Source organism: Pecten maximus, chromosome 18 (assembly GCF_902652985.1).
Source record: "Pecten maximus chromosome 18, xPecMax1.1, whole genome shotgun sequence".
In the NCBI taxonomy this organism is placed as follows: Eukaryota; Metazoa; Mollusca; class Bivalvia; order Pectinida; family Pectinidae; genus Pecten; species Pecten maximus.
This window is the reverse complement of record NC_047032.1, coordinates 23,815,452-23,838,145: the sequence shown is the minus strand read 5'-3', so window position 1 is coordinate 23,838,145 and position 22,694 is coordinate 23,815,452. Positions and strand designations below refer to the sequence as shown.

The window sequence follows — 22,694 nt, the reverse complement described above, 5'->3', positions numbered from 1 at the left end:
AGTGATGGTGGTGGTAATAACTGGTAGTTTAGTTACCATAGTGATGGTGGTGGTAATAACTGGTAGTTTAGTTACCATAGTGATGGTGGTGGTGGTAACTGGTAGTTTAGTTACCATAGTAATGGTGGTGGTAATAACTGGTAGATTAGTTACCATAGTAATGGTGGTGGTAATAACTGGTAGTTTAGTTACCATAGTAATGGTGGTGGTAATAACTGGTAGTTTAGTTACCATAGTGATGCTGGTGGTAATAACTGGTAGATTAGTTACCATAGTGATGCTGGTGGTAATAACTGGTAGTTTAGTTACCATAGTGATGGTGGTGGTAGTAACTGGTAGTTTAGTTACCATAGTGATGGTGGTGGTAATAACTGGTAGTTTAGTTACCATAGTGATGGTGGTGGCAATAACTGGTAGTTTAGTTACCATAGTGATGGTGGTGGTAGTAACTGGTATTTTAGTTACCATATTAATAGCAGTGGTAATAACTGGTAGTTCAGTTACCATAGTGATAACAGAAATCATATATTCACATGGTATCAACACAAATAAAACCAAGCATAACTGGGACAATTCCAAATCCACAAAACAGAATACACAACACTTTTACTGTTTTTTTTTATTTTACCCACAAACATATTTGTAAATTTTACAAATACACTTAATATCACTAATCTCATTTTAAACCATATCAGTACAATATAAAGTATATTATAGCTAAACTATGTGTTTAATTTGTATATATTATACACAGTCTAGTCTTATTATCACAATCTACCTCAGATCTATATTTATATTGGCTGTTTTTCTACATAACAATACCTTAACTGTCACCAAAGTTCTGAAATATTTTAGATTATTTGATCATTTCTGGCCCACCCATCAGCCCCTGTGGGCCAGTCAGGGTCTATATGTGCATACTACTGTAAATCACTTGTACTTCGTGAGTACTTAATTTCGCAAAATCTCCTCATTCGACTTATTCGCGAATACATAATTTCGCGAATTCTGACCTCAAAATGACCTTAAATTCACGAATGACGTTAACAGGTCGTCGATATTCCCATGTACCTGTATACCCCTTCGGCTATATTAAAGTGTATTAAACAAAAGAAATATGTTGTTCCATGTATGTTTATATTTGGAGATTGAAGGGAGTTGTTTTCAAGTACGACGTCTTCCGGGTAACCATCCGTGATCCTCGGGACAGTACCTACTGCACTTAAATGAACTAAAACGTTGTCTAGAAGGTAAATCAGTCAGAGTTCAACTACAATATCAGTGTTCAGCATTTTTTTTTGTTTTTGTTTTTTTGTGTGTGTGAAATTTTTGTGTTTTGTGATATAAAATTACACTCTTAATAAAGTATATAATCTATCATTCTATTATTACTTCAACGGTAATATCTGTTCGCCAACTGAAGATTACGGTAGATTCAAAATGGACGTCACTATTCTTGTATTCTTATACAAATATTCGCGAGAGATTTGAATTCGCGTTTGACTCTCCTCGCGAATTAACGCGAAAATAAATCCCTCGTGAAATATAAGTGATTTACAGTATTAAAAAGCCATCTGACAATGATAATAATAACCAATTTTAAGTTAATTCCAATATAATTCAACAAATGACAGTCAAAAATGTGATTTCCCTATATAAACTATAGTAAAGTTTACCCCATCTCCAGGGGTCATGAAATTCACACTTTTCATAAAGCATCTTAAGATCTTTCCATCTATTAGGCGTATTTGATTCTACTTGCGTCTTAAAGATCGTTGCAATTTCAATCAATTTGACCCACTTTGCACTGCCTCTCAGTCCCCTGGGGATTGGGGACCATATAATAATAATACACAACAATTTCGGTTGACCTTTGGTCATGGAAGATTTCTGGAAAGATTTCAGTGAAATTAGTTCAGGGTTTCAGAAAATGTAAATTATTTATTGACAGACCACCTCCGACAGAAGATGGACAAAAGGTGAGTAGAATAGGTCATTTGACACTTCGTCTTAGATGACCTAAAAACAGTACACATATGTGACAAATAATACAAACATAACCTCCTAGGACATAGGTAAATAAATTGTGACAGTACCAAAGGACCAGTCAATGTCCGTCATACCTTATGTTTTAAAATAACACTTATTTTTCTATATACTTAAGATGAAGTTTCTTACCATATTTTATAATGTAACATTTTTCTAAGTCACATTCTACTATGGTGGTTGAAATTTAAAAGTACTCAAGCCATTATCATGATGGTCACAAACTCATGGCTTCGTTAATTGACTCATCAATTACAATGTAGAGTTTACACTAATATACTTCTACTATTCTCCATTTAATTACATTTGTGTGTCTGGACAATAAATGGCAATTTCAGTGACATCCTCAAAATTAAGATTCAAACTTCTTAAAATTTTATAAATTTGATGATATTCCAAGGCATAGACTCATGAGCACACAGTGAATTGTGATGAACTCTGACCCGTTATAACAGTGAAGTGTAATGACCTCTGACCTGTTATAATAGTGAGGTGTGATGACCTCTGACTTGTTATAACAGTGAGGTGTTGTGACCTCTGACCTGTTATAACAGTGAGGTGTAATGACCTCTGACCTGTTATAACAGTTAGGTGTAATGACCTCTGACCTGTTATAATAGTGAGGTGTGATGACCTCTGACTTGTTATAACAGTGAGGTGTAATGACCTCTGACCTGTTATAATAGTTAGGTATGATGATATCTTATCTTTTATAATGGAATGTTGTTTTAAACATTTGAACACTTTGACTCATTTGACCTTAGAAATCGCTTAACAACATAAAAACAGGATGAGCCAGACGCTCTTAAATTTTTTATAAATTTGATGGATGATATTCCAAGGCATAAACTCATGAGCACCAGATGAGCTAATAAAAGTAAAATAGCTAAAATAATACCTCACAATATTAAAACTAGACATTACCTAGACAAGTAGGTAAATAACACTTGTATCTGTCATTCATTTAACTTATCAGACGATTACCTTATTTATCCAGGGCTTAACTCTTGCCAAATATGGTACAATTTTAAAAACTTAAAATAAATTACGTATTTTATCAATAAATACTGTAAATATATCTGTAATACATATGGCATTATTGACATTACAAGACATCATTATTTGTGTTGTAATGTCATCAATGACATTCCCAGACATCATAATATATGATGTGATCATATCATTGACATTACGAGACATCATCATGGATGTAAAGTGACAACATCATTGACAAACTAGAAATCATCACTTATTCTGGACATTATCATCAATGACATTATTTGCGACATTACATTGACATTACTAGACGACATCATTGAGGTAATGAGATGTATTTCTAGGAGATAACAGTTTGGCGATGACATCATAAGCTTGATTTTTTTGCCTGGGCGACCTTTGAATGTGTGGGGCGATCTATTGCCGCAGAAATAAACTGTCCTGCTTCCAGTAGTTTCTGTATGTTGATACCCTGTGGAATATAAATTAATTCAGTCTAATAAACCGCTACATCACCACAACAAAGCTGTCTCAAAGTGGTTCACAAATCATCATGCATGGTTAGTGGGCCTTCAGCAACCAGCCAATGTCTTTTTCATCTCCCAGGGAAGCATACAGCCAGAGCTGCCATTTCACTTACACACAACGTTTCTTGCACTACCCTATCACATACTAATTTACAGCTGAGTCTACTGGAACACAACAGAGTAAAGTATCTTGTTCAAGGATACAACACAGTGCCTCAAAGCACCGACCCTTCGGTCCCGTACTCTTACCACTAGACCACCATGCCTGTGTTGATACTGCTAGAGTTATTACTACTGACAACTACCTGGTAATATTTTTGCTAATCAAGGTTTTCTTGATGATTTATATAAAACAGATATGTCAATTGTTTTGTTAACCAAAACTGCTCTAGAGATAGCAAAATTAAGAAATTTTCGCTATTTATTTTTTTCATGTAACATTTATCATATATATAACACAAAGCCTCTGATGTTGTTGTCTTAATTGATCAAACAAAAAGACAGACGGGAATCTTATATTCTGACAGAAAAAGTGGTTGGCACACACCATATCTATCCTATGGTAAGTCCTGGGCAAAAACACATCACCTCAATCAAATCAGGGGGTGGACAAAGTTAGGACTACTAGCATTGTACTGAACCACAATAGACACTGGTGGGCTTAAACAAATACAAATGTGTCAAAAAACATTAGTGAAATGTTACAATTGAAATGATGTAAAAGATGCTCAATGTTACTTGGACACACCATAGAGGAGGCCATCAGACAGGCCCCTATAGAGTAGGCCATCAGACAGGTCACTATAGAGGAGGCCATCAGACAGGCCCCTATAGAGGGGACCATCAGACAGGCCCCTATAGAGGAGACCATCAGACAGGTCTCTATAGAGGAGGCCATCCGACAGGCCCCTATAGAGGAGGCCATCAGACAGGCCCCTATAGAGGGGACCATCAGACAGGCCCCTATAGAGGAGACCATCAGACAGGCCCCTATAGAGGGGACCATCAGACAGGCCCCTATAGAGGGGACCATCAGACAGGTCCCTATAGAGGGGACCATCAGACAGGTCCCTATAGAGGAGACCATCAGACAGGCCCCTATAGAGGAGGCCATCAGACAGGCCCCTATAGAGGGGACCATCAGACAGGTCCCTATAGAGGGGATCATCAGACAGGCCCCTATAGAGGGGACCATCAGACAGGCCCCTATAGAGGAGACCATCAGACAGGTCCCTATAGAGGAGACCATCAGACAGGCCCCTATAGAGGGGACCATCAGACAGGTCCCTATAGAGGAGACCATCAGACAGGTCCCTATAGAGGAGACCATCAGACAGGCCCCTATAGAGGGGACCATCAGACAGGCCCGTATAGAGGAGACCATCAGACAGGCCCCTATAGATAAGACCATCAGACAGGCCCCTATAGAGGGGACCATCAGACAGGTCCCTATAGAGGAGACCATCAGACAGGCCCCCATAGAGGGGACCATCAGACAGGCCCCTATAGAGGGGACCATCAGACAGGTCCCTATAGAGGAGACCATCAGACAGGTCCCTATAGAGGAGACCATCAGACAGGCCCCTATAGAGGGGACCATCAGACAGGCCCGTATAGAGGAGACCATCAGACAGGCCCCTATAGATAAGACCATCAGACAGGCCCCTATAGAGGGGACCATCAGACAGGTCCCTATAGAGGAGACCATCAGACAGGCCCCCATAGAGGGGACCATCAGACAGGTCCCTATAGAGGAGACCATCAGACAGGTCCCTATAGAGGAGACCATCAGACAGGCCCCTATAGAGGGGACCATCAGACATGTCCCTATAGAGGGGACTACCAGACAGGCCCCTATAGAGGAGACCATCAGACAGGCCCCTATAGAGGAGACCATCAGACAGGCCCCTGTAGAGTGGACCTTCAGACAGGCCCCTATAGAGGGGACCATCAGACAGGCCCCTATAGAGGAGACCATCAGACAGGTCCCTATAGAGGAGACCATCAGACAGGCCCCTATAGAGGAGACCATCAGACAGGCCCCTATAGAGGAGACCATCAGACAGGTCCCTATAGAGGAGACCATCAGACAGGCCCCTATAGAGGGGACCATCAGACAGGTCCCTATAGTGGAGACCATCAGACAGGCCCCTATAGATGAGACCATCAGACAGGCCCCTATAGAGGGGACCATCAGACAGGCCCCTATAGAGGGGACCATCAGACAGGTCCCTAAAGAGGAGACCATCAGACAGGCCCCTATAGAGGGACCATCAGACAGGCCCCTATAGAGGAGACCATCAGATAAGTCCCTATAAAGAGGACCATCAGACAGGCCCCTATAGAGGGGACCATCAGACAGGCCCCTATAGAGGAGACCATCAGACAGGTCCCTATAGAGGGGACCATCAGATAAGTCCCTATAAAGAGGACCATCAGACAGGCCCCTATAGAGGAGACCATCAGACAGGCCCCTATAGAGGAGACCATCAGACAGGCCCCTATAGAGGGGACCATCAGACAGGCCCCTATAGAGGAGACCATCAGACAGGTCCCTATAGAGGAGGCCATCAGACAGGTCCCTATAGAGGGGACCATCAGACAGGTCCCTATAGAGGAGACCATCAGACAGGCCCCTATAGAGGAGACCATCAGACAGGTCCCTATAGAGGAGACCATCAGACAGGTCCCTATAGAGGAGACCATCAGACAGGTCCCTATAGAGGGGACCATCAGACAGGTCCCTATAGAGGAAACCATCCGACAGGCCCCTATAGAGGGGACCATCAGACAGGCCCCTATAGAGGAGACCATCAGGAAGGTCCCTATAGAGGAGACCATCAGACAGGTCCCTATAGAGGAGACCATCAGACAGGTCACTATAGAGGAGACCGGCCCCTAGAGATGAGACCATTGGACACTACACACAAATGACATTAATATTCTTATCTAGTCATCAAAAAGAGCATACACCTACCGTTTTGATATTCAGACCATTCAGCATGTAAACAACATCCTCAGTAGAGACATTACCGCTCGCCCCCTTGGCATACGGACAGCCACCAAGTCCTGCTACAGAACTGTCTACAACTGCAACCCCCATCTGTGTGGAGAAAACTTGACCATAAAATCGTTTAACGTTATCATGTTGATATCATGGTGGAACAGATTCTATCATTTCTTTGTTGTCTTAACAGTGAACTTTACACCTGAATTCTTTTGGTCCTGCACCTGTATCAGAGTTTCTGTTTAGCACCTGAAGGTTCATATATCAGAGTTTGCGTTTAGCACCTGAAGGTTCATGTATCAGAGTTTTTTTTCCGTTTAGCAACTGAAGGTTCATGTATCAGAGATCAGAGTTTTTCTGTTTAGCACTTGAAGGTATATTATTATATTGGGAGTTTTTCCGTTTAACACTTGAAGGTACATTACTATATTGGATTTTTTTCGTTTAGCAACGGAAGGTACATTACTATATTGGAGTTTTTCCGTTTAGCAACGGAAGGTACATGTATCAGAGATTTTCCGTTTAGCAACGGAAGGTTCATGTATCAGAGATTTTCCGTTTAGTACCTAAAAGTTTATGTATGGAGGGAGTTTTCCATTTAGTACCTGAAGTATAAGATTTTTGAAGATCGGCAGCTGTGGGTAAGATTTTTTAGGTGAAGCATCTGAATGTGTTTGTGGTTAAGCATCTTACTGGTAAGATCCTCGATGTGCAGCATATCAGGGAAATATTTCGGAGGTAGAGCTATCAGCATATGAAGGATAAGTTTTTTTGTTCAGCACTCCTGGTACTAACTATTCAGGCTTGAACATCTTACCCTCAGACTGAGATACACCGGGATTATTGTGTATACAGTGTCTACAGTACAGGAAAGTCTGTTTTCTATTTAGATATTAACTGCAAACTTCACTTATATATCCACCATGAAAAAAAATCTGTTTTCTCCCTCATTAGGGAAATTTGAGCATTTCAGAAAATGTGTGTTTTCAGTTAACAGTGGAGAATGACCATAGTGTATCTTGTATGGAAACCATTGTCACTATGATGGTATGTCCTGACCCACCTGTAAAGCAGCAAAGATATTGGCCAAAGCTTGACCGTAAGTATCATGGCAGTGGACAGCAAGTCTATTCACCGGTACACTCTTCATAACCTCAGCTAGCATCTTCTTCATACCTCCAGGCGTGCCAATCCCGATCGTGTCACCAAGGGAAATCTCATAGCAACCCATGTCATACATACTTTTGGATACCTACAACATCCAATCAGAACTGGTGTAACAACCATGTCATATATACTCTTCGATACATCCCGTGTCAAACATACTCTTGGATACATCCCGTGTCAAACATACTCCTGGATACCTACATCAGTCAATCGGAGTATAACAACCCGTGTCAAACATACTCTTGGATACATCCCGTGTCAAACATACTCTTGGATACCTACATCAGTCAATCCGAGTATAACAACCCGTGTCAAACATACTCTTGGATACATCCCGTGTCAAACATACTCTTGGATACCTACAACAGTCAATCCGAGTATAACAACCCGTGTCAAACATACTCTTGGATACCTACATCAGTCAATCCGAGTATAACAACCTGTGTCAAACATACTCTTGGATACATCCCGTGTCAAACATACTCTTGGATACCTACATCAGTCAATCAGAGTATAACAACCTGTGTCAAACATACTCTTGGATACCTACAACAGTCAATCCGAGTATAACAACCTGTGTCAAACATACTCTTGGATACATCCCGTGTCAAACATACTCTTGGATACCTACAACAGCCAATCAGAGTTGTTGTAACAACCATGTCATACATACTCTTGGATACAACCCGTGTCAAACATACTCTTGGATACATCCCGTGTCAAACATACTCCTGGATACCTACATCAGTCAATCGGAGTATAACAACCCGTGTCAAACATACTCTTGGATACCTACAACAGTCAATCCGAGTATAACAACCCGTGTCAAACATACTCTTGGATACCTACATCAGTCAATCCGAGTATAACAACCCGTGTCAAGCATACTCTTGGATACCTACATCAGTCAATCCGAGTATAACATCCCGTGTCAAACATACTCTTGGATACCTACAACAGTCAATCCGAGTATAACAACCTGTGTCAAACATACTCTTGGATACCTACATCAGTCAATCCGAGTATAACAACCCGTGTCAAACATACTCTTGGATACCTACATCAGTCAATCCGAGTATAACAACCTGTGTCAAACATACTCTTGGATACCTACATCAGTCAATCCGAGTATAACAACCTGTGTCAAACATACTCTTGGATACCTACATCAGTCAATCCGAGTATAACAACCTGTGTCAAACATACTCTTGGATACCTACACATCCAATCCAAGTATAACAACCCGTGTCAAACATACTCTTGGATACCTACATCAGTCAATCCGAGTATAACATCCCGTGTCAAACATACTCTTGGATACCTACATCAGTCAATCCGAGTATAACAACCTGTGTCAAACATACTCTTGGATACCTACATCAGTCAATCCGAGTATAACAACCTGTGTCAAACATACTCTTGGATACCTACATCAGTCAATCCGAGTATAACAACCCGTGTCAAACATACTCTTGGATACCTACAACAGCCAATCCGAGTATAACGACCCGTGTCAAACATACTCTTGGATACCTACATCAGTCAATCCGAGTATAACAACCCGTGTCAAACATACTCTTGGATACCTACATCAGTCAATCCGAGTATAACAACCCGTGTCAAACATACTCTTGGATACCTACATCAGTCAATCCGAGTATAACAACCCGTGTCAAACATACTCTTGGATATCTACAACAGCCAATCCGAGTATAACAACCCGTGTCAAACATACTCTTGGACACATACAACATCCAATCAGAATTGGTGTAACATGGTGTGTACATATTTAGTTTAATTCTGTAACCTAACGTTACTTTTAATTATGAGCGTAATGTTGATTTACCTGTGCTACTTTCTCCGGCGATACATCTCCCTCGTACGGACAACCCAGCACACAGGAAACATATCTACAACCAACAAAAGTTAATTCACCCTTAATAACTAATCCACTTAAAGTGATATAAAGAAATATTGAGGACATCAGGAGACGTGTTAAAAGTTTTCTCTTTTGACTTTGATTGGCTGTGATCAGATATTTGATAATTGAAGGTGACCTTTGCTCTGGACAGTTAAACATTAATGAAACACTTGACAAGTAATCCTCACCCTCGCACTGGTATCTTACATTCCTTCGCAGCTTTCATTACTTCTTCAAATCGTTTCAAGCTATCTGCTATGCTACAATTGATATTTTTTCTGTAAAAAAAAAAGAAGAGAAAATTGTTTTTGGCAAATGAATCTTTATGAAGTTGCTTATAAACACATGTATACATAAATAACTATGTAGACGAAGAGACAATTATAATACTCAGATGTTGGTTTCATTGTTATTGGGTTGTAAGTGAAATGTGCACTTCCAACATGGGGTTAATTAGACCATTTACAAGGACAATTTTCAATGTGAAATTTAGTTGGAGAAATAGGGGTTTTCTTTAGACTTACCAGTGGACTTTTTTCACCTCTTATGATGTCTTATGTTAAAAGACTGAAGAATATCTGTTGTAATTAAGTGTGCTCATCCTCTTTCCCACGAAAAAAAACCCTGGGGTTTTCTTATAGAGATAAGTCTGATTAAAATAAGGTTGACTAGAGTAATATTAAGTTTAACTGCTGACAAGAGTTTTCTTCAACATTCTATTTCAAGACATACCAAGCTAGGTTGACCCTTTAATGTAACAATACTCCAGGGCCCATATTCATAAAAAATCTTAAGTTAAATACTTATGTTTGACTTAAGTTATACTTAACTATAAATATTTTACTTAGTTAAATAAAACTTAAGTTAGAACTTAAGTACTATTCATAAACGACTTAAGTATTAACTTAGTGCATACTTAGTTAAGTATGAATATTTAAGTATTTCATGTAGTTGTTATGTTGTTGTTAAGTAGCTGCGTGATGTCTTTCGTAAAACGTGAAATTTGGCACCGGCGTTCCTGGCATTCCAAGACGATCAGAATCCGGAAATGGCAACAGCAAAAAAGACGAGATGACCAAACTTGACAAAGGACGAATGTCTGGCGATGGTGAGGCTAGTACATGTTTACAAGTGAAAGAAAACATGTCATACGTTGACGATTTAAGGACGGAATGTCGGCATCGGCAAATAGGCAAGCGTGGGTTTTCAGGTTGCCGACAGATTGAACAGTTCAGATGCATTAATCAGGAGAAAGCCGGAGGAATGCACGAAAATTAGACTAACCTCGTCGTTCAGGCCAAAAATGCATATAGCGTGTTCATCGTAGAGTCAAAGAGAACAAGTACGTTTTAGTTGATTTCCACTAAACCAAACATCAGTTGAAATGTACATATCAAACCCCTAGTTACATTGTACGATCTGTAAAATCCCGCTCCCCAAACATGCTAGAACTGTCACAACAATCAACTGTTATTTAAAACTTTCGTTTCGTTATCAAAGCAGGGGAGTACTAAATACATGACAGGGCCGGAATGCACATGAACGGGTTCAAGTTAAAGTACAAGTAACCTCAATGTTTTTTTAATATACAGGTAAGAACTCTATAGATATACATTCTTTTAATTAATGAATAAAAGAAACAATAAAAATTTGAGGCAGTATTCCTGGTTTGTGAAAGTCAGCAAGAGAAACAAAAATGAAGTTTTATCTAAATAGAATTTGATTGGTATGTGGGTATGTTCCTTATAAACTACAATTGCTCCGTGTCGCTGTAGTATTGACTTCGTAATGGGCCTTAACGACAGTGAGATTGACTCATCCATCTTCGATTCAAACCTTTACATCTTGTTTTAAATGATTGAATACAACAAAATCTGAAGTTAATGATTTTTTTCTTAAAAACAAGTTGATTTCTGTCGATTTCGTGAAGTCATCTTTCTTCTGAGTTGTTAAGTATTTACTTAAGTATTTTTAAAGGAAGTTAAACATCCTCATGACGTTACTTAACTTTAAGTAAAAACTTAAGTTATACTTAAGCTTAAGTAGTTTTATTAATACAACTTAAGATAAAACCTTGAATTAAGTAAATACTTAAGTTTATTTTAGTACTTAAGTACAAATGTCCTACTTAAGTATTTACTTAAGTGAAATACTTAACTTAAGTTTTTTTATGAATATGGGCCCAGGTCTGCTATAGAAACACTGGCATATGTCAGCTGTCTAGGTTTCAACTATAACCAGGAAAATTGTATTCTTCATAATGGTTTGGCTTAGTTTGTTTAACTTCCTATCTACAGCAAGGGTCATTTAGGACATGCCAGGTTTTGGATGTGGAGGAAAGCTGGAGTACCAGAGAAAAACCACCAGCCTATGGTCAGTACCAGTCCCACGAAGGTTTCGAACTCGCAACCCAGTGGTAGAGGGCTAGTGTTAAAAGTTTTGTGACACCTTAACCACTCGGCTACCACAGCCCCTTATAATGAATACTAATTGAAGTCACCAGATGGATAAAAGATTATTACTCTGGTATCTAAGGAATGTCCACATTCATACATTCACCACATTCAATGACTGTGAACAAAACATTTACATTTTGACATTGCTTCCAACTGGTGTCAAGGTATAAAGTTGATGTGTTTCAAACATTTCCTGTTTTTGACAGCCTAAAGAAGGGATTGTGTAAAGGAATTTTATAGATTGTGGTGTTCTTCATCCTGTAGGGATTGTGTATAGGATATTTATAGATTGTGGTGTTCATCCTGTAGGGATTGTGTATAGGATATTTATAGATTGTGGTGTTCTTCCAGTAGGGATTATGAATGAAGGTCAATGGTTGCCACCCTGTGCCACACTCTACATCCTTTATAAAGGACTGCAGACTCCACATACTTCATCTCTGACCAGTTACTACATAGTAACATCGGTCAGGTGTAATATATAGAGGACAATATGGTTCCCTTCATAATACACACAACACAGACAGCAAAGCCTATTTCCCAGTCACCATACGGTCACCACCCTGGTTTGCATTTTGAGAATACCCTTGTTTGATCTAGATTTGTATGTCGGTTGTCGCTGATGAAGCATAAGTAGCAGAAGGCGCTAACCCTTCCAGAATGCCTGGTCTTATTCTCCTTATAGTTTTTAAAGGGTTGCTATGTAAAACAACATTCTGTTCTTATTTTGAATTTCTTTTATCATTGTTCAGTTAGAATCAAAGCAGGGCTCAAAGTGGATATTTTTACCAGGTGGCCTATTTGGCTACCAAGTCATATAATCTAGGCGCCAATTGGAAAAGTTAGTTGCCGACCAAGTTGTCTTAACTTCAAATATTTTTTTAAATTCTTTAGTACAGTATAAGATCTCTCTGTAATTTTTTCGGTCATGAACATCATTTTAGCATTGACTGCAACCTTTGAAAGATTAACCAAATCCCAAATTTACACAATTTTTTAGTGGCCATACAGGCGCCTTATAGGTTAATAACTGGTCGCCAATGGAGAATTTAAGGCGCCATGGCCACTAAAACAGGCGCCACTTTTAGCCCTGCAAAGTTTCATTTCTCGGTTATCTCTTGATTTCTGGGAGCATGTCTCCACTGCAGTAATTGTTCTCTTTTAGTTCCATTAGTATTTTTTAGTAACATCTGTGTTTAACACTGTAGTGTACTGGAGTTAACACTGTTGTGTACTGGAGTTAACACTGTAGTTCACTGGAGTTAACACTGTAGTTCACTGGAATTAACACTAGTGCGCTGGAGTTAACACTGTAGTGTACTGGAGTTAACACTGTAGTGTACTGGAGTTAACACTGTAGTGTACTGGAGTTAACACTGTAGTGTACTGAAGTTAACACTGTAGTGTACTGGAGTTAACGCTGTAGTGTACTGGAGATAACACTGATGTGTACTGGAGTTAACACTGTAGTGTACTGGAGTTAACACTGTAGTGTACTGGAGTTAACACTGTAGTGTACTGGATTTAACACTGTAGTGTACTGGAGTTAACACTGTAGTGTACTGGAGTTAACACTGTAGTGTACTGGAGTTAACACTGTAGTGTACTGGAGTTAACACTGTAGTTCACTGGAGTTAACACTGTAGTTCACTGGAATTAACACTGTAGTGTGCTGGAGTTAACACTGTAGTGTACTGGAGTTAACACTGTTGTGTACTGGAGTTAACACTGTAGTTCACTGGAATTAACACTGTAGTGTACTGGAGTTAACACTGTAGTGCGCTGGAGTTAACACTGATGTGTACTGGAGTTAACACTGTTGTGTACTGGAGTTAACACTAGTTCACTGGAGTTAACACTGTTGTGTACTGGAGTTAACACTGTAGTGTACTGGAGTTAACACTGTAGTGCGCTGGAGTGCACTACAATGTTTAGTCTAGTGCACTACATTTTCACTGTGTACACTACAAAATACACTAGATACTGTGTTCAGTTTGTTCCTGTATGTCATTGATATACAGCAGTATGATTATAATGAGGTCTCGCTGGTTAGATAATGGTATATTATGTAGATATTCATGTGAACTACACTTTATAATTTAATGAAAAGTAAGAGTGAGAGATGACATTTTGCTGGAGGGATGAATCTTGGGTTCTCAACCATGACATTTCTAAAATGATGCTGGAAAAATCAACATATTTTGTGAGTAATATACACATGTTTTATCATTAACACCTGAACGCAACTAAACCAATACAAATTACAGAATCAAAAAAAAAAAAAAGTCAGGTACAATGTACAAGTTCTGTTGAATATATAATTTTTGGTACCACATACCTACTGAAGCTCTCTGAAGCCGCTCCAAATATTGCTACTTCTGTGGCTTTTGCATCAACCTGAGAAAGCAAATCATTGAACCTAATTTCAAACAGGAGAAAATATTTAAAAAGAGGCCCACAGGGCCTTGAACTCTCACCTTGACATTCTAACGGTCATGGCAAAACATTGAAATTCCTTCTAAAAATTCAACTTTTTCTCATTGTTGGATCTGCCTCTCCAAAGAAATAAAATCTTTCCTATTCATATCAGTATAATTTCTGACTCGTAGTCAACATGAACGATAAGAATTTTAAAAAAAGTTATCAAAAAATTGACAAACCAAGAATTCAAGAAACTGTGATTCTTACCCACAGGATTTTGTCAATCTGAACCAAAGGAGGGTAAAAACAGATTGTGCAGGAAAAATTGTACACAAAATAAATTGGCAAATGACTGGAAAATCAAGGGAGACAATGCTATGAGAACCAGGGGAGATAATTTGGGTACCTCAACCTCATGGTACTTACTGCTCCTTTAAAGCCTTGAAGATTGGGTGTGAGGGCAGCATAGGAAATATTTGGATGTCGTGTGATTCCCTGTAGGACTTCAGTATGGTCTGCCATCTGGAAATAATACCATCCTTATGTTTTATTTTTAATCTGTACAAGTTCAGTGTTGGCATTGTTTGTGTATGAAGACAATTTTATTTATATTTATTTATATTTAGGGGGGGGGGGGGGGGGGGGGGATCTTTGACTCATGTGGTTGGGCTTTATTGCATGACAACAATAACACTTGTAAGCATTTGAGTGGGCTTATTACATCTTTTCCTTATCTGCTCTTGTGCAAAAGTAATTACGTAGTTTGCATGAAAAAATTGTTTTCACACAAATATTTGTGATGAAGGTGGAATAGGGTCTTGTGTGTGTCTTTGGGGTCAAAGATTTTGCTGCAGTATGGAGAAATGTAGCGGAACTGGACTGGACAAATGACATAACCATCAATACCTGCTCACAACAGCAAATAACTATGATGGAAATACCAGGTGTGGGCTTATTGCTGGACAAATATGGTAATAAGCAAAAACAAATTGAGATTGGAAGGTAGTGATAACTAAGCCAAAACCTTTACCTTACCAATCTTGAAGACAAAGACAGTGGTATAACAAGGCTGATATAGAGAGCTTAAGTTTTTATTTTTGTACAGTACCAGAGACTCTCAGACCTTTAATCTGGGAATAACATCAGACAAGAAATGCTGATTATTTACTCCCACTCATGTACATTTTTTTTCAAATAAACTTGACAATAATTTCATGGGAGCTAACCATTTAATTTAAAGAGAGTCCACAGCACAACAAAGATATAGCAGATTGATGCAGGAATCCTGTACACCTTACCTGTGGATACCGGTACACCTTACCTGTGGAATCCTGTACATCTTACCTGTGGAATCCTGTACACCTTACCTGTGGAATCCTGTACATCTTACCTGTGGAATCCTGTACATCTTACATATGGAATCCTTTAACCTTATCTGTGGATACCTGTTCACCTTACCTGTGGAATCCTGTACACCTTACCTGTGGATACCTGTACACTTTACCTGTGGATACCTGTACATCTTACCTGTGGTACCCATTTTGGCGATACAAAACTTGTCACCTCTATGACGGGAAGTCCAGCTTCAGACAACAGGTTTATGAATTTGATTTTTGTTTCTGTTGCCACCATAATCTTGAAATGAAAACAAAGTTAGTTATTTAAATCACAGTACAATAATAATTATATATCTACATTTCTACCACAATACGCCTTGTTATTCCACTCTCAAGCCATTGTATAAATGTGCCGACTGTTGGATAAATATATGTTATATACCACTAGGGGTATATGACCTTCCGGTCTTTTGATTGGTCAAAAATTTTGAACTTTGACCCAAGCTGCAATTGTTATTGACGTCATCAATAATCGAATGCATACGCGAAATTATACTTGGCCACGTTTCCCTTTGATTCAAGCCGATATTATTGTGGTAGTAACAGGTCACACGACTCGTGATTGTTGGATATGGAATTTATTTCAAACTCGTAAGTTATTTCTTTTAAATTGCAAGACACTCGCTAAAGCTCGTGTCTTTTGTACCTTTTAAAAAATAACTTACTGGAACGAAATAAATTCCATATCCAACAATTACAATAACCTCTATGTATTTCATCCTTTTAGGGAGATAATGAAACATAATCAGCTCATTTACATAGGAACACATGTATAGATCCCTGAAAACCCTACAAAATCCATAGTCGTGCTCTAACAAACAGCACTGTAGACTGCTACTCTTACGTCCACTATTACGCCTTGCAGCCTTTCAGCTGACAAGAAAACTGGAAAAAACACAACACATGATACTTTTTTTTCTGAATGGAAAGTGTGTCAACCTATATTTAAGATTCTAGATTTACTTGACTTAGGAGAATAAATATGTCTTAAATGCCATACAGCAAGTAAGCTTAAGGTTCTGTGTTCAATTATACAAACTGTACCTATCAATACATATTTCTTTATTACACAGACACAAATGTGGCACCAAAGTCAGTTTACAAACCTGCACCATTAGCTGAACATATTGGTGGAATCTAGTTACACCAATATCTCTGTACATAAATTGTATACTGTAAAAGTGGAAATATTCGCGGTGTGGAAATTTTCGCTTATTTCGCTATCGGTAAATCTCCGCGAAATTTTCACACGCGAATATATTAACACATAAAAATACTAAATATAAAAGATACAAGTTTGCGCAAAAAATATCTTGACGGCGCGAAAATATCCACACCGCGAACACTTTGGAAGCTGGCTAAGCGAAAATTTCCACACGCGAAAATATCCACTTTTACAGTATATGCAGTTTTAAAGCTCACATGATCAGGTACACACAATAACAATACAACATGTACCAGAGTTGATGGATTGAAATGTGAATGGAGTTTAAAAGGTGTTCATCATTGTAAGTGGTGATATTTCCATGGCATCATATTTTATAAAGAATGTACTCACACATATTTTAAACAAAATAACATTCGATCATGTACCAAAACCACAGATCAAACAAGAATTAGCACCCATACTCACAAAAATCTTCAACACTTCACTCAGCTCAGGGACACTACCACATGACTGGAAACACGCAAATGTAAACCCTATATACAAGAAAGGAGACAAACACAACCCCACTAACTACCGCCCAATCTCACTCACCTGCATCGCATGCAAAATCATGGAACACATCATCACAAGCGCAACAATGAAACATCTAGAGGACAACAACATACTCTACAACCTCCAACACGGCTTTCGCTCCTCAAGATCATGTGAAACACAACTCGCCACATTCATACACGACCTAACACTAAATAACAATACAAACAAACAGACAGACATTGTCATAATGGACTTTGCCAAAGCATTTGACAAAGTCCCACACAAACGCCTCCAGTACAAACTCAAATACTACGGAATTACAGGGAACACACTCACATGGATTACAGACTTTCTGACACACCGCACCCAAACAGTATTACTTGAAGGGAAACAATCGGACAAAGTCCAAGTCACCTCAGGAGTACCTCAAGGAACCTGCTTGGGCCCCATACTTTTCCTCATATACATCAACGACCTACCAGACTACATCAAACACAGCACCCTCAGACTCTTCGCCGACGATAGCATCATCTACAAGACAATCCAGAACATAGACGACGCACACAAATTACAACAAGACATAAACGCAGCAGGACAGTGGGAACAAGACTGGCTCATGAAATTTCACCCAAACAAATGCAACATCATATCCACCTCAAACAAACACACCAAAACAACATATAACTACAAACTACACGACCACACACTGCAACAAGTCGACGCCAGCAAATACTTAGGACTCACATTACAGAAAAACCTCAAATGGGATACACACATCAATAACATCACTGCAAACGCCAACAGATCACTGGGCTTCCTAAAACGCAACCTGAAAATAAACTCACAACATATAAAAGAACATGCATACAAAGCCCTAGTGAGACCCAAACTAGAATACTGCTCTTCCATATGGGACCCGCACAACACAAACCAAATCAATCAAATAGAAAAAATTCAACGCAGAGCAGCACGATGATACGTACAAAACAGATACCACAACACAAGTTCAGTACAAGACATGATGGACAAACTCAACTGGCCCACACTCAAAACACGTAGACTCAAGACCAGACTCATACTTTTATACAAAATCATTCACCATCATGTCGCAATAGACCCACACGGCATCATGCACCCAGCTGACCCTAGGACAAGGCAAACACACCCCTACACATTCAGACACCTATCTGCCACCAATGACACATATAAATATTCCTTTTCCCCACACACAATAACACAATGGAACCTCCTCCCGGTGGCAACAGTACAATGCACTACACTAGAGATCTTCAAGGCACATATACACAATGCAGCCCTTGATGATCTCAAACACACACCATAAACACACCACCAAATGCTTTTATCTTATAGTTTCCACTAAAAAAAATTTAAAAAAAAAACCCTCTCACTGTACCCAAATCCCTGCACCTTTTCTTTTAAGAGCATTGGCAACGCCTCCCATTAGCCGTAATCGTCATTTTTTGACGGAGGCCGAATGACAAAAGAAGAAGAATTTATGGATTTGATGTAGTTAAAAATGTTTGGTGCCATCTTAACATCTTAAGTGGTGATGTTGCCAGTTCTATTTCAAATTATTGTTTTGACTGTGCCTTTGTTGAGATTTCATACAAAATAATATCAAAAACTTCAACTATGAACTTATTTTGCCAAATTCCCTGGCAAATATATCAATTAGATATTTTGACAGACTGACATCTGTTGTTAAAGCTGGAGCCATATAAAACTCATCCAAGAAATATATCATGTTACAACATGATAAACAACACTTTTAGATAAAAGGATATATTCTAATAGGACTTTATCTGATTATAGCAATATACCAACCTTTTCATTCTGTAGTCCATCTCTGGGACCAACCTCTACAACTTTCACAAATGAAGGAAATCCTGCAAACTGCAATATTAATAAAAACTCATGAAATGTGAACAGGTTATAAACTTATGAAGATGGATCTGAACAGTTTGGCAGGATTCAATTAAACCTTATAAATGAGTCCTTTGAGTGATAATCTATAGTATTACTATTATTCCTGAGCCACAGACATGCTCCCCAGCTGAGTGATAGAGACCATATTTAACACTATTAAGCCACACCCACCTGCTCCTATCATTAATGTCTTTACACTTTTTATGAAGGAAATACCCCTCACTTCACTAATGATCAGTGCACATACAAAACGTACACATTTAGTGCAGGTTAGGGAAAACCGCAAACTTGTGTATAATATACAAATTCTTGTATTATATGCCAGTCAAATTACAGATTTTTTACTAAAAATATCTAAAATCGCTTTAACAGAGAATTTTGTAATATATTTTTAACAGTGCATTAATTTACAGGGTAAATAATTTTTTGATGTGGACTAGCTAGGCTGAACACTGGTGGTCAGGTAGCTCAAATTAATGGTTAAAGCGTCAATCAAGAGTTTTGAAGTCTGGTGTTCGAATTCTGGTCAGGTCATTGCATTTTCTTATCTCATTATATTTGTTGCCCAACTAAATGCCCACGAAGGTGGTATAGGGTCTTGTGTGTGTCTTTGGGGTCAAAGATTTTGCTGAATGATCGAGAAATGTAGCTGAACTGGACTAAGCCAAGTTCCCTCTGGCCACGACACCATCTCAGGTGTCAGGGCCAGAGGAAACTTGGGCTGGACTGGACCGAGTGTCGTTGGCCAGTTAACTAAAAGGTTAGAGCATCTGTCTAGAACTCAGAGGTCCCAGGTTCAAGTTCTGGTCTGTTCAATGGATCTTCCCTCTCCCGTTACATTTGTATGTTTCATCACAAAATTAGACAAAAAAAATTATAAAGTTAAGTTTAAATCAAGTGATTTGGGCTATTTTTATTAACAAAGCTTATCCTCAATTAATATTAAAGGGTGTTTTCGGGAAGATTTAGGGTGAATTTTGGTAGTTTTGGGGTGTTTTGTGGTAGATTGTCGTATGACCTACCCAAGTTATTAGTTTTCCCCAACATGGGCCCAGTTGTTCAAAAGGTGATTAGCTTAATCACTTGATTAATGAAAATCTCATTTCTCTTTTCCTCAAAACAGGGTCCTCCTAAAGACTTGAATGGACCTGAATCTGGACCTGAATGGGTTTTAAAGGTGTTTATCGCTAATAAATGTGTTACAATAGAACCATTTTTATTTGGAAAAAAATGCACATTTTATGATGTGTTTTCAAGCTTAATGGGTTGCTGATCATTGAATCGGCAAACCTGGCGGACCTGCATGGGTCCAGTTGTTAAAAAGATGATTAAGCTAATCATATTTTAACATCAATTTTATAACCGTGATACAATCATTTCTGGTAAAACTAACTTGACGAAATTTTATGAAACTTTTAACACTGGTCAGTTTCTTCTTACCTGCCCATTTTAAGGAATACACACACTCAGGTTTTGACATAACGGGGGAAATGAGATTTTCACTAATCAAGTGATTAAGCTTATCTTTTTTTGAACAACTCGGCCCTGAATCGGATCGAGTGGAGTAATTTAGATGTATTATGTGTTTAATGCAAGGAGGTTGATAATAAGAATTTATTTTTTTAATTTGTTAAATACTCGTATTTTTTTCAAATTTCATTTACTTATCTGATATATCTTACTTTGATTACAGTTAAGTCCCAAGACCCATATATAAAGCTCGAAATAACGTTACCAAATAATAATTTTATAAATAAAATCTTCATTTTATATCTAAGTGACATCCTTTTTGCATTAAAATATAACACAACCTTGGCTATAATACGCTTTAACTCCCGTTCAGATCCACTCAGTCCCATTAAGGTCCGCCATATTTGTTAGTTCGATTAGGAACTCATTTATCGAGCTTTAATATACACCATTAATTTTCTTTTTTTCCAGATGAAAATGGTATTTTGATGTGTAATAACACCCATTCTTGCATAAAACACTGAGAAATAACACATTTATAAGCAACAAACACCTTTAAAAACCGATTCAGGCCCATTAATGTCTTTAGGAGGTTCCAATAATTAGGTGTATTATGTGTTTAATGCAAAGAGGTTGATAATAAGAATTTATTTTATTAATTTGTTTAATGCTCACATTTTTTTCAAATTTAATTTACTTATTTGATACATCTTACTTTGATTGCAGTATAAGTCCTAAGACCCATATATAAAGCTCGAAATAATGTTACCAAATAATAATTTTATGAAAAAAATCTTCATTTTATATCTAAGTGACATCCTTTTTGCATTAAAATATAACACAACCTTAGCTATAATACGGCTTAAATCCCGTTCAGATCCACTCAGTCCTAATAAGGTCTGCCGTATTTGTCAGTTCGATTAGGGACTCATTTATCAAGCTTTAATATACACCTTTAATTTTCTTTTTCCCAAATGAAAATGGTATTTTGATATGTAATAACACCCATTCTTGCATAAAACATTGAGAAATAACGCATTTATAAGCAACAAACAACTATAAAAACCGATTCAGGTCCTTTCAGGTCCATTCATGTCTTTAGGAGGTTCCCTCAAAACCAGAGTATTAGCCTGTAGTACTCCCAATGGACAAGTAGGAAGAGACTGAGGAGAGCGATAGTTTTATATTTTTTTAAGTTTTACCAGAAATGATTTGATTACGATTTTAAAATTGTGGTTAAACTTTGACTAGCTAGCCTAATTATCCTTCGAACAACTGCTGCTGGGCCCTGTACTCAACTCAGTATAAGGATTATCAATATCATTATAATTTGATACAAAGTTAGTGTTATTTATACGCATAATGTAACATCGGCAATAACGAGAAAGGATCGTATATGTACAAGGAAGTATTGAGAAATTCTTACAGCAGCATGTGAGCAATTTCTTGAGACCTTCTCGCGTGACAACTTAGCAAATATTTGTGCAAATCGGTGTAAAGTGAAAGTCAATGAAGCCATTTTTACCGGAAGTAAACAATCGCCCGTGCTATATATCGTTATCTTTTTAGGAAAAATTGCAGTTGTCCTAAAATACCATATTGTCAGTCTATATGATTCATATTTTTCCCATGTTATT

General features: G+C 38.2%; 1 protein-coding gene across 2 annotated transcripts; it reads right to left on the bottom strand.

Moving 5' to 3' along the window:
* Positions 1-601: 601 nt before the first annotated feature.
* Positions 602-22,588, bottom strand: LOC117316085 (hydroxymethylglutaryl-CoA lyase, mitochondrial-like). 2 transcript variants are annotated; one of them, XR_004529817.1, is made up of 11 exons: positions 22,484-22,588; positions 19,486-19,554; positions 16,069-16,176; positions 14,968-15,063; positions 14,459-14,517; positions 9,853-9,942; positions 9,590-9,653; positions 7,640-7,828; positions 6,547-6,672; positions 2,615-3,514; positions 602-2,482 (listed from the first exon to the last, which is right to left on the bottom strand). XR_004529817.1 is itself a non-coding variant. In XM_033870575.1 (10 exons), the coding sequence occupies exons 1-10, from the start codon at positions 22,574-22,576 to the stop codon at positions 3,410-3,412; spliced, it is 999 nt and encodes a 332-aa protein (XP_033726466.1). In that variant the 5' UTR covers positions 22,577-22,588; the 3' UTR covers positions 602-3,409. The 2 variants fall into 2 exon arrangements, 1 of the variants encoding a protein (XP_033726466.1); XM_033870575.1 differs by having other exon boundaries at positions 602-3,514.
* Between the last annotated feature and the right edge of the window lie 106 nt (positions 22,589-22,694).

Bases quoted from the DNA above. Each gene is read 5' to 3' on its own strand.
- LOC117316085 (XM_033870575.1), bottom strand. From the start codon at position 22,576: ATGGCTTCATTGACTTTCACTTTACACCGATTTGCACAAATATTTGCT. The intron at 19,555-22,483 runs GTAAGAATTTCT...TTAATATTGCAG, and splicing joins GAAATTGCTCACATGCTGCT to TTTGCAGGATTTCCTTCATT. The intron at 6,673-7,639 runs GTGGGTCAGGAC...TTCTCCACACAG, and splicing joins ATATCTTTGCTGCTTTACAG to ATGGGGGTTGCAGTTGTAGA.